The following is a 12,925-nucleotide window of genomic DNA, read 5'->3' on the forward strand; positions in this document are numbered from 1 at the left end:
TGACCTGAAACATAGGTCCACTCTTCATCACGTTCAAAATATAAAATTACAACAATGTATAGTATTTGCATAATCAGTCATGGGAAAAACACAAGTGGTTCTATGGATTTGTGCTAATTACGTATGACCACCAGGTGGCAATGTCATCTTACAAATTATTTTCAGCTCCCATATGACAGAACAGACAGTATTCACCTTGAACATCGAACAACATAATCAGGACAAAGATGTAATGTAGCCTCACAGAAAAAAAGTAGGTAGGAAACCTAATATATCAGTTAGTATTCACCATAGAGATCCTATTAAATTCATATTAGTATTCTAATTCCTAGCTATAGGATATTCACTCGAGAGGGTCAATTCACAACCGTGTGAGAGAATGCGTGCGCGCGTGCGTGCGTTCTGGCCAAAGTTTGTATGCACATAAGTCCATTTAATGTGATAATGTATGAGTGCCGGCCGGCCGGCAGACAGTGCGTGCGCTCTTACATTGTGCGCGCAGGGGTCCCAAGGGGGCACCCACACCCAATGCTGCACCGGGGCTACCCTCAGAAAGCGGTGGGGCTCCTCGGAACCGTATGCAGTGACAGTTCTTCACACTGACAACTGGCTGAGCTGAGCGCTGAAAAGTCTAGAAAAATGTCAGTAACCAATGCGCAAGCGCAAGGCTGAACTAGTAGCCCACCTCTCATTTGAGGCACTCTCGCCATAGATGGACTAGGAGTGAGAGCCTGGGAGGCAATACTGTATGAATGCGTGACAAGTTTACATCTCTTGCACGTCTCTTTAATGGCGTAGCCTATCCTTAATGAGCACCAGAGACTGTGACTAACATGCTCTATTCGATTTTAGTCTCATGGTCTAGTTTCCAAAATTTGAGTCTACTGTAGAACAGTTTTGAGAAGTTAACCTCGTGACACATTAGAAGAGGATAAAAACAAATTGCTGGTCTGGGGGACTGGACAGAGGGACAGGGGGAGAATCCGTGAGAATACTCTGGTGGACTGGGCAGAGGGACAGGGGGAGAATCCGTGAGGATACTCTGGTGGACTGGACAGAGGGACAGGGGGAGAATCCGTGAGAATACTCTGGTGGACTGGACAGAGGGACAGGGGGAGAATCCGTGAGAATACTCTGGTGGACTGGACAGAGGGACAGGGGGAGAATCCGTGAGAATACTCTGGTGGACTGGACAGAGGGACAGGGGGAGAATCCGTGAGAATACTCGCATGGCACGTATGGATTACATGTAAGGCCAGTGTTGGTTTCGCTGCATCTCTGGGGGAAAGTCATCCGAGAAGCGTATTTTCAGGAGACCATGGGCAGCCTCGCTTCCATGCCAGAGGGATTCCGTTCAGCCTGGATTGATGTTGGATTTACCCGGGGCTCCGAGAGCTCACAGCCGTGAAATTGAGAGTGAAAGACGCGCTATGAAATAATAGGCTATTTGTAAGATTGGTGCCAAATGTAGGCTATTTATGTTCTGGATATTTGATCATGTTTTATTTTCTCAACAAGCATTACTAAACGCTACTTGGAATCTTGTGATCAACTTCAAACAGTGGACACTTAAAAGGAACGCTTTGGTGACACATTTGTGGATCTATTGAATTAGGCTGTAGGATTACCCACGGAATTCCACTCTCAAATGATAGTTTCAAAGTCGTTTGTTTTGTTTCCATTTTGTCGCCTCGCTCTTTCGTTTCATTCATTCGCCGTATCACTTTGTTAACCAGGTTAAAGCCTGAGAGTAAGAGAAAGAAAGCCTCTGTCTCATAGCGCGCCCAGTGTGCACACGGGCACCATGGTCGGGATGTGGGGTGGCGGAGGTCTCCCAATGTCTGTCACCGTGGTTGTGACTCTGCTCCTGGCTATTATTGACGTGAAGGCGAGTGGGGAGTACTGTCACGGTTGGCATGACACCCAGGGCACATGGAGAGAGGGCTTCCAGTGCCCGGAGAAGTTCGATGGTGAGGATGCCATCATCTGCTGCGGGAAATGCGAGCTGCGGTACTGCTGCTCCAGGAATGAAGCACGGCTGGACCAGGGGACTTGTGACAACGACAAGCAAGCCCAGCAACCGGGCACCGACAGCAAAGAGAATAAGGAGACGGGCGCAGGTGAGAACTCTGTCTGGCCCAGCACGGCCAGCTTTAGGGGCCACAGCAGCTGTGCCAAACGCTCTGCCTCAAGGCTGCAAAGCTCTCCTTGTCTGTTAAAAATTATATGCAAAGCTCTCCTTGTCTGTTAAAAATGATAATGTCATTTCTAAATTAGATTTTAAACTGGCTCAGTTTAAATTGTTTAACTTAATTATAGGCTACGCCAGCAATATTGCATTTTCAAGGAGATGAGTGAGACGGAAAGAGAGGGCCTAATTGCCTAATTTTAATAAAGGTTTAGGCCACAATGGCCCAGGCCTAGAACAAATGATACTTAATTGAAAGTTGGAGTTATGAGTTTCTTTCAAACATGTAGGTATGTTCTAGTCTTATCAACCACTATCTATCTGGGAGCTTAAAAATCGCTTAGAGATAGCGTACCGGTTCAGTTGGCAGCAACAGCTGCAGAGAAGCCAGTTGACACCATAAACCCACGAACTCACAAATGGAAAATTGTGCTGCGTGGCGTTATAAATAGCTGTGTTTGTTCTAGCTGCAACACACGCGCGCCGCGGGGACTGCAGAGCTCGAGCAGCGCACTGTCCCCACGAGGATCAAGTTTGGACTTGACCGGATCTTTAGGCCATTGGCTCGCGACGGCGCTGACAGCTCTGTTCATAAAAACAAATCGCGTTATGAATCATTTCCCCGCGCTTGCGTGTCGATTCCGCTGAGGTATAGGCCTATGTGAACGGTTCATTCCCATCCCAAACACATTAGGAATAATCCACTGTATGTTACTTCCTGACGTTTACCGCCTAGTTACATTCACATGATTTCAACGCACATTTTTACTTTATCCATGCCTTTTTTTGAACGTTGCGTGAATAGGGTGTCCATGACCAATTGCGCATGGAACGGAAGCGCCGAATAATGTCACATTGTAACCTCATCTAAGTCTTAGCATTGAGTTAGTACTAGCCTAAGAATTTAGGTGTGATTGGAAGAACAGATGTCATAATTCTTCATTATTTTTATTGAAAGCAGATTTACTGAAAATCTTCAAGGTCCAAACAGGTATTAGTTATTGATGTCTTTGACATGTTTCCAACATATTTCCATCACCTTCTCACTACAGTTGTAGCACAGAAAGCTGCATCATATAGGAAGAAAAGAGACACTACAGTGCACACATATTAAGTGCTTGCACATTACAAAATGAGAGGCACATTTACTATGAGTCAAAAATCTTGCACTGGTCATTTTTCAAATAAAAAAAATAGTTGGCTACACGTAGTACAGATATTAAACATACGCATCAACAGAGCATGCCTTTCTTGTAGAGTAGAATACAGTATGTTTCTCTCTTGGCATTTGTTGAAAGAGTCATCACTTATCACTCCAGAAAGAGCCAAATACATTTTCATATAGTGAACAACAGCCAAAATAACTTAAACTGGCAAACAAAATGAAGTATTTTGTCATAGAAAGCACTGCTTGTACATTGAATTCATTTTTTTATGTACAGGGCAACCAATTAATCACAAAGCAAAGATACACACAGCCATGTCAATGAACAACCCCAAGGATACTGTATATGCATTAAGAACAATAAACAGAGCCTAACATTCAACATGAAGGAACATGTGTGGGATTCAGGAAAGGAGAGGACCCCGGGGATTTGAATGGGGAGAGGACGAGCAGTCAGTTACACATAATATGCCCAAACAAGAACAGAGAGATGGGGGCTGATATTACTGCAGACAGAGTAGGGCTGTCCCAGCCCCAGTCCAGCAACAGGTGTGGAATAGACTAGTGGGCTGAATGGAAACTATAGACACTCTCAAACAGATAATGTCACAGCACTGTCATTACTACACTTCTCCCATCAGCCATTTTACTTGTGTCTCTGTCAGACTATAGGCTGTATTCACATATCATGTGACGCTGTTAGGAGGACATTAGATGACTTTCTGGAGCCTTAAGCACTAACTCATATCCATAGTAGCTACATAACTCTCTTAAAGAAAAGCTCCTCTAAACCTGATCATGGTATGGTTTGGCTGTGAGGTATTAAAGCTAACAGCTGTTCAATTAAGCAATAAGGCTAGAGGGGGTGTGGTATATGGCCAATATACCACGGCTAAAGGCTGTTTTTATGCATGACGGAACGCGGAGTGCCTGGATACAGCCCTTAGCCGTGGTATACAGTATTGGCCATATACCACAAAACCGCAGGGTGCCTTATTGCTATTATAAACTTGTTACCAACATAATTAGAGGAGTAAAAATACATGTTTTGTCATACCTATAGTATACGGTCTGATATACAATGGCTTTCAGCCAATCAGCATTCAGGACTCGAACCACCCAGTTTATAATAGGAAATAGGTCATAGGCTCATAAAATTGATGTCATAGCGCCTCAGCTTCTACCTCTTTTGTACTGTATCTAGACTGAGTCTAGTCAAGTTGACTGTTGTCCCAGAATTAGTCTTATCTAATGAGTTGCTATAGCTTCAAACTTTAGACATCTTGAAATGGTCCTTTGAAAAGCTGGTGACTTTTGATGTTGCTCAGAGGGAAAGAACGAGTGTGTGTTAAGGAGAGAGAGAGAGAATGAAAAAGGAAAATGACAGAACGAGTCACTGCCTCTCTCAGGGTTACAGTTACACTCCATAACACTTTGGAGTATTCAAACTGGAAAATGAGTAACTTAACCAGAGGAACAATAAATCTCATGAAATCAGTTGTAATACATTTTTAAAACGTTCTGAGAACAGAAGTGAACCCTTTTTTTTTAGGTTGGAGGGAGGTTCTGAGAATGTTTTACTCCGGTTCCATGGAAGTATTCCTGGGAGGTTTTATTAACGTTCTGAGGCCTATAAGTTATTTTGAAATTTTTGAATAACTTCCTTAAAACTTTCATGTGTCAAACTCATTCCACGGAGGGCCAATTGTCTTCGAGTTTTCTCTCCTCCCTTGTATTTGATTGATGAAATAATGTCACTAATTAGTAAGGAACGCTCCTCACCTGGTTGTCTAGGTCTTAATTGAAAGGAAAAAAGTAAAACCAGCAGACACTAAGCCCTCCGTGGAATGGGTTTGACACCCCTCCCTTAGGCATTAATTATGCAAATACATGTCTTTTTTATTGTGAGATGGCATCAGTGAGATTCAAACCTTTAATCTTCTGTTCTACATCCATGGAATTAGTCAATTGTGCCACAAGGATGGATCTAGCATTCCATGTTTTTTTTTTTACACATACAAAGCTGTTCATTTTAGTCTATTCAAACAGTCCCCATTTCAAAGGAAACAGGCACTCATTAAGATCAGATTTGAAACACTTAACAAGATAGAGGATAGAGAGAGTTTTGTTGATGCTGATAATGGAATGTATGTTTTTAAATAACAAAAAATGAAAGTTTTGTTGTGTTATTTATGGAAAGTTTTCTTAATATTCTCGGAACAATTTGAGAACATAACTTTAAATAGAACCGTGAGCAAACCTGAAACGTAATTCCCACAGAATAAATATTTTTCTTACCACTCTCTGAACTATTGAAAAATATTCCCAATGTCAAACCAGTTGGAGAACGTTCCTAGAACATTACCAAGATTGAAATGAAATGTAACCATGTTTGAACTTTTAGGAAACAGTCTGTTAAAGTAATGAAATAGCAAGAAAATATCATATTTAACAAGTTCCTTAAATGTGCTGAGAATGTTCCAAAACCAAGCAACTATCCTGCACCATTACCAGAACGTTGTGGGAAGGTTGTATGCAAAATAACCATAGGACAACCACGCTCTCACCAATCTCCCAGAAAAACATGGTTCTCAGAACGTTATGTGCTAGCTGGGTACTGTACTTCCTGGAACTGGTTTACACTAGACAGATGGCAGAAAAACAGCTGTGTACTTTAAGGGGTGAATTACATGCTAATCATGCGAGAATCATGCAGATGATCGGATTGAACACACAGTAGCCTGCTTTATCTCCAGAGTCACAGCTGTTACTATGGTTCAAAGGTTACAGTAAGAGAGATGTAGAATGCATTAGAGCCCCACTGCAAGGTTGGCCTATATCATGTTGAAAAGATGTATGGAATTAGGCCTTCAATGTGATCTGTTGCATTACTCCAAACCAGCCATCATTAATGCCACTCTCAATATGTCTTAACGCTGTCTCTATACAGTATAAGGGACTATTCTGGCTTAAATGCCATAGCGCGATGTGGATTTATATAGGAGAAGAGGTCAGGAAGACCCACATAAGTTCTGGCTACATAACTTTGGTATGAGACAGAATCCCCCCTCTCACAGACAAACACAGATCAAACGCACACATAGACTCACTCAGACAGATAGGTACAGGGTCGGTGGAGGGGGGTTGGGGGGGCCACAGCTGGGCGCGCAGGATAAGAACAGATCAAAACAAAGTTAATAACTTCTAATGAGGGACTGGGGCCCCCTGGAGACACGCCACTAGTCCACCTCTGTCTCGGCCTTTCTTCCTCTAATTTCGTCTCTCCCTCTTTTCTCTTTTGTCTCACCGTCTCACTCCATTTCTCTTTCGCTCTCATTTGGGTTTTCATTTGGGTGAGGTAAAAACACGTGAGTGTGACAGCTCTTGCTTGAACTTTTTGACAAACTTGTTTTTCTCACTGCAGTTCACTCTTGGTCTCTCAACTTTACTAGTTCAAGGAAAGAGGGTCTTTTCCAAAATCATGTCAAAAGTCTTGATGGTAGAATAAACCACTTCATCATGTTGCTGTTGTAGTTTGTACAGTTTGTTTTCTCTGAGGGCGTAAGTGGTTATGGTCTGAGGAAGTTCTATCCTCGCTCTGCTCTGCTTGTTATAGAAAGAACAGCCCTGTCTTAATGTACACTACATGACCGAAAGTATGTGGACACCTGCTCGTCGAACATCTCATTCCAAAATCATGGGCATTAACATGGAGTTGACCCCCTTTGCTGCTATAACAGACTCTACTTTTCTGCGAAGCCTTCCACTAGATGTTGGAACATTGATGCTGGGACTTGCTTCCATTAGCCACAAGAGCATGAATGAGGTCAGGCACTGATTTTGGGAGACTGGGCCTGGCTCGCAGTCGGCGTTCCAATTAATTCCAAAGGTGTTCGATGGAGTTGAGGTCAGAGCTCTGTGCAGGTAAGTTAAGTTCTTCCACACCAATCTTGACAAACCATTTCTGTATGGACCTCACTTTGCGCACAGGGGCATTGTCATGCTAAAACAGGAAAGTGCCTTCCCTAAACTGTTGGAACAAAGTTGGCAGCACAGAATCGTCTAGAATGTCATGTATGCTGTAGAGTTAAGATTTCCCTTCACTGGAACTAAGGGGCCTAGCCCGAACCATGAAAAACAGCCCCAGACCATTATTACTCCTCCACCAAACTTTACAGTTGGCACTATGCATTGGGGCAGATAGCGTTCTCCTGCAAAATCCAGATTTGTCAGGAGACGAGACCTTACAGCAAAATGCTTACTTTCAAGCCGTTAACCAACAATGCAGTTTTAAGAAAAATACTAAAAATAAATAAAAGTAACAAATAAAAATAACGAGGCTATATACAGGGGGTACTGGGGCGGCAGGGTAGCAGGGTAGCCTAGTGGTTAGAGCGTTGGACGAGTAACCGGAAGGTTGCAAGTTCAAACCCCTGAACTGACAAGGTACAAATCTGTCGTTCTGCCCCTGAACATGCAGTTAACCCACTGTTCCTAGGCCGTCATTGAAAATAAGAATTTGTTCTTAACTGACTTGCATAGTTAAATAAATAAAGGTAAAATGTAAAAATAAAAAGAATCAGAATCAATGTGGAGACTATATACAGGGGTACTGGTACAGAATCAATGTGGAGGCTATATACAGGGGGTACTGGTACAGAATCAATGTGGAGGCTATATACAGGGGGTACTGGTACAGAATCAATGTGGAGACTATATACAGGGGTACTGGTACAGAATCAATGTGGAGGCTATATACAGGGGGTACTGGTACAGAATCAATGTGGAGACTATATACAGGGGTACTGGTACAGAATCAATGTGGAGACTATATACAGGGGGTACCGGTACAGAGTCAATGTGGAGACTATATACAGGGGGTACTGGTACAGAATCAATGTGGAGACTATATACAGGGGGTACTGGTACAGAATCAATGTGGAGACTATATACAGGGGGTACTGGTACAGAATCAATGTGGAGGCTATATACAGGGGGTACTGGTACAGAATCAATGTGGAGGCTATACTGGTACAGAATCAATGTGGAGGCTATATACAGGGGATACTGGTACAGAATCAATGTGGAGACTATATACAGGGGTACTGGTACAGAATCATATACAGGGGGTGTACAGAGACTATATACAGGGGGTACTGGTACAGAATCAATGTGGAGGCTATATACAGGGGGTACTGGTACAGAATCAATGTGCGGGGGCACCGGTGTGTCAAGGTAATTTAGGTAATATGTACATGTAAGTAGAATTATTAAAGTGAGTATGCATAGATAATAATAGAGAGTGGCAGCAGCGTAAAGGGGGGGGGGTAATGCAAATAGTCTGGGTAGCCATTTGATTAGATTTTCAGGAGTCTTATGGCTTGGGTGTAGAAGCTGTTTAGAAGCCTCTTGGACCTAGACTTGGCGCTCTGGTACCCCTTGCCGTGCGGTAGCAGCGAGAACAGTCTATGACTAAGGTGGCTGGAGTCTGACCATTTTTAGGGCCTTCCTCTGACACCGCTTGGTAGAGAGGTCCTGGATGGCAGGAAGCTTGGCCTCTGTAGAGCATTGTGGTCTGAGTCCGAGCAGTTGCAATACCAGGTAGTGATGTAACCTGTCAGGATGCTCTCTTGATTTTAGCTGTAAAACCTTTTGAGGATCTCAGGACCCATGCCAAATCTTTTCAGTCTCCTGAGGGGGAATAGGTTTTGTCAGGCCCTCTTCACGACTGTGTCCTTGCACCACACGGCCAGGTCTCTGACCTCCTCCCTATAGGCTATCTTGTCATTGTCGGTGATCAGGCCTACCACTGTTGTATCATCAGCAAACTTAATGATGGTGTTGGAGTCGTGCCTGGCAGTGCAGTCATGTACAGGAGGAGACTGAGCACGCATCCATGAGGGGCCCCCGTGTTTAGGATCAGCGTGGCGTATGTGTTGTTACCTACCCTTACCACCTGGGGGCGGATCCAGTTGCATGGGGAGGTGTTTAGTCCCAGGGTTCTTAGCTTAGTGATGAGCTTTGAGGGCACCATGGTGTGGAGCGCTGAGCTGTAGTCAATTTATAGCATTCTCACATACAGTAGGTCAAATCAAAATGACATTTATTTATATAGCCCTTCTTACATCAGCTGATATCTCAAAGTGCTGTACAGAAACCCAGGCTAAAACCCCAAACAGCAAGCAATGCAGGTGTAGAAGCACGGTGGCTAGGAAAAACTCCCTAGAAAGGCCAAAACCTAGGAAGAAACCTAGAGAGGAACCAGGCTATGTGGGGTGGCCAGTCCTCTTCTGGCTGTGCCGGGTGGAGATTATAACAGAACATGGCCAAGATGTTCAAATGTTCATAAATAACCAGCATGGTCAAATAATAATAATCACAGTAGTTGTCGAGGGTGTAGCAAGTCAGCACCTCAGGAGTAAATGTCATTTGGCTTTTCATAGCCGATCATTAAGAGTATCTCTACCGCTCCTGCTGTCTCTAGAGAGTAGAAAACAGCACAGGTCAGGGTTCCATAGCCACAGGCAGAACAGTCGAAACTGGAACAGCAGCACGGCCAGGTGGACTGGGGACAGCAAGGAGTCATCATGCCAGGCAGTCCTGAGGCATGGTCCTAGGGCTCAGGTCCTCCGGGAGAGAGAAAGAAAGAGAGAAAGAGAGAATTAGAGAGAGCATACTTAAATTCACACAGGACACCAGATAAGACAGGAGAAGTACTCCAGATATAACAAACTGACCCTAGCCCCCAACACATAAACTACTGCAGCATAAATACTGGAGGCTGAGACAGGAGGGGTCAGGAGACACTGTAGCCCCATCCAATGATACCCCCGGACAGGGCCAAACTGGAAGGATATAACTCCACCCACTTTGCCCAACACCACTAGAGGGATATCTTCAACCACCAATTTACCATCCTGAGACAAGGCCAATTATAGCCCACAAAGATCTCTGCCACAGCGCAAGGGGTTGCCTCTAATCCATGGCTTCTGGTTGGGGTATGCACGTACAGTCACTGTGGGGATGACGTCATCGATGCACTTCTTGATGAAGCCAGTGACTGATGTGGTGTACTCCTCCATGTCATCTGAAGAATCCCGGAACATATTCCAGTCTGTGCTTGCAGTGCTGCTCACTTGGCACTTGACACTGGCATGGTGATCTTACGTTTGTGTGCGGCTGCTTGGCCATGGAAACCCATTTCATGAAGCTCCCAGATGAACAGTTATTGTGCTGACGTTGCTTCCAGAGGCAGTTTAAAACTTGGTAGTGAGTTTTGCAATTGAGGACAGACCATGTTTACGTGTTACGTAATTCAGCACTCTGCAGTCCCGTTCTGTGAGCTTGCGTGGCCTACCACGTCGCGGCTGAGCCGATGTTGCTCCTAGACGTTTCCACTTCACAATAACAGCACTTATAGTTGACCGGGGCAGCTCTAGCAGGGCAGAAATTTGACGAACTGACTTGTTGGAAAGGTGGCATCCTATGACAGTGCCACATTGAAAGTCACTGGGCTCTTCAGTAAGGCAATTCTACTGCCAATGTTTGTCTATGGAGACTGCATGGCGGTGTGCTCGATTTTATACACCTGTCTTCCACAGGTGTGGTTGAAATAACCAAATCCACTAATTTGTCCACATACTTTTGTATATATAGTGTATATTTGATAATGGAAGAAAGAAAAACATATTCTTTCCATTGTTTGTTAAAAAATTGTTATCGTCAAACCACTGAAAACCTCCCTCCCTCCCACTCCCTCACCCTTCTTCCTTCCTCTCTCCACAGTACCCATCTACGTTCCCTTCCTGATCGTGGGCTCTGTGTTCGTGGCTTTCGTCCTGGTGGGTTCCGTGGTTGCCGTTTGCTGTTGCAACTGTCTCCGCCCCAAACAGGAACTGTCATCAGGGGGCGGGGGAGGAGGCGGGTCTGGTGGCGGCCGTCTCCTGGAGACTATTCCCATGATGGCTAGCGTGGGAACGTCTCGCGGTTCCTCTTCCCGCCAATCAAGCACGGCCACCTCGTCCAGTTCCTCTGCCCCTCCTGCCCAGGTGCCTCGCCCGGCCCCCCAGCCCATGATGCGTGCCCAGGCCTCCTGTTGTCTCCCTCCAGATGCCAGTGTCTTCGTCAACATGCCGACCAACTTCTCCGTGCTCAACTGCCAGCAGGCCACCCAGATCATGCCCCACCAGGGACAGTTCATCCACCCCCAGTACATCGGCTATGCCACCCACCACATGTCTCCACCCCAGGGGGTCTACCTGGACCCCACCCAGGGGGGCTACAGACAGCTGCAGTCCCCCTACCCCCCACCCACCAGTGTGGCCAGTGTCACCAGCGAGCAGAAGTACCCTCCAGTAACAGTTTAAGCCATTTTGGGGACTGTGTGTAACAGACCTTGTGAGGGCCTTATGGGGACTGTTTGAGAAACCTTATGGGGACTGTGTGAGAAACCTTATGGGGACTGCATTAGAAACCTTATGGGGACTGCATTAGAAACCTTATGGGGACATTGGGAGCTCGCCAGCTTGGAGAGAGAATGATATGGACTCAGGCTCACACAGAGGACTCGTAAAACCGAAGCTGGGATCTGTGCCTGACCAGCCACAGTGTGTTGCGTGTGTCTGTCCTACATGTGTGTGATATGTAAAGGTTTGGCAGATTTGCCTCAGGGTAAAGATTGTAAGTGAGCTGACCTCACCCCAAGATTGAGGCAGGGGTATGTCTGTCTGGTTGTCCTCATTCAGCAACACACAGAGGGGTGATGCTGCCCACCAGGGCCAATGACTCGCAGCAGAGTGTGTGGGTTTAACGTCTTGAAGTTTGTCCGTGTAGCGTTTGTTGTATGTGTTTGTAAATGAGTGAATGTGTGTATGTACAGTACGAGTGAGGGTGCTGTGTCCAGTGTGGCTATGTGTGTATGTGACTATATGTACAGAATGTGCTGTGTGTGTATTACTTTCAGTGTATGTGGTGGTGAGTGGGTGTATGTTAACGGATGTACTATGTGTGTGTGTATATGAGTGTATAGTATGTGTGTATATGAGTGTATAGTATGTGTGTATATGAGTGTATAGTATGTGTGTATATGAGTGTGTAGTATGTGTGTATATGAGTGTGTAGTATGTGTGTATGTGTGTGTGTAGTATGTGTGTATATGAGTGTTTAGTATGTGTATATATGAGTGTGTAGTATGTGTGTATATGAGTGTGTAGTATGTGTGTATATGAGTGTGTAGTATGTGTGTATGTGTGTGAGGACGTGTGTATATGAGTGTTTAGTATGTAATGGGAAATGCAGGCGGTGTGATGTGAAAAACAGTCCCTCTCTCCCTGTAGGCCTGTTGATGTCTAATGAAGTGAACACAGGACACAGACTGTGACGCTTCAGCCTTACCCCCCCCCCCCCCCCCCACACACACACACCTACCCACTGCCTTGAGCGGAAACGCACACACACTTGCATATACACAAGAGAACCCACAAAATTAAAATACACAAACACTCACGCAAGGACTTGGAAATAAAGGTGCCTGAAAGGAGGTATGTGTGTATATGTATGTGTGTGTGTGCGTA

General features: G+C 45.0%; 1 protein-coding gene across 1 annotated transcript; it reads left to right on the forward strand.

Moving 5' to 3' along the window:
* The first annotated feature begins 657 nt into the window (after positions 1–657).
* Positions 658–12,357, forward strand: LOC123990253 (protein shisa-2). The gene is made up of 2 exons (XM_046290834.1): positions 658–2,120; positions 11,139–12,357. The coding sequence occupies exons 1-2, from the start codon at positions 1,805–1,807 to the stop codon at positions 11,717–11,719; spliced, it is 897 nt and encodes a 298-aa protein (XP_046146790.1). The 5' UTR covers positions 658–1,804; the 3' UTR covers positions 11,720–12,357.
* The last annotated feature ends 568 nt before the right edge of the window (positions 12,358–12,925 follow it).

Source organism: Oncorhynchus gorbuscha, linkage group LG12 (assembly GCF_021184085.1).
Source record: "Oncorhynchus gorbuscha isolate QuinsamMale2020 ecotype Even-year linkage group LG12, OgorEven_v1.0, whole genome shotgun sequence".
NCBI lineage: Eukaryota > Metazoa > Chordata > Actinopteri > Salmoniformes > Salmonidae > Oncorhynchus > Oncorhynchus gorbuscha.

Coding starts and splice junctions, on each gene's coding strand:
- LOC123990253 (XM_046290834.1), top strand. CDS start 1,805: ATGGTCGGGATGTGGGGTGGCGGAGGTCTCCCAATGTCTGTCACCGTG. Junction 2,121..11,138: donor GAATAAGGAGACGGGCGCAG/GTGAGAACTCTG, acceptor CTCTCTCCACAG/TACCCATCTACGTTCCCTTC.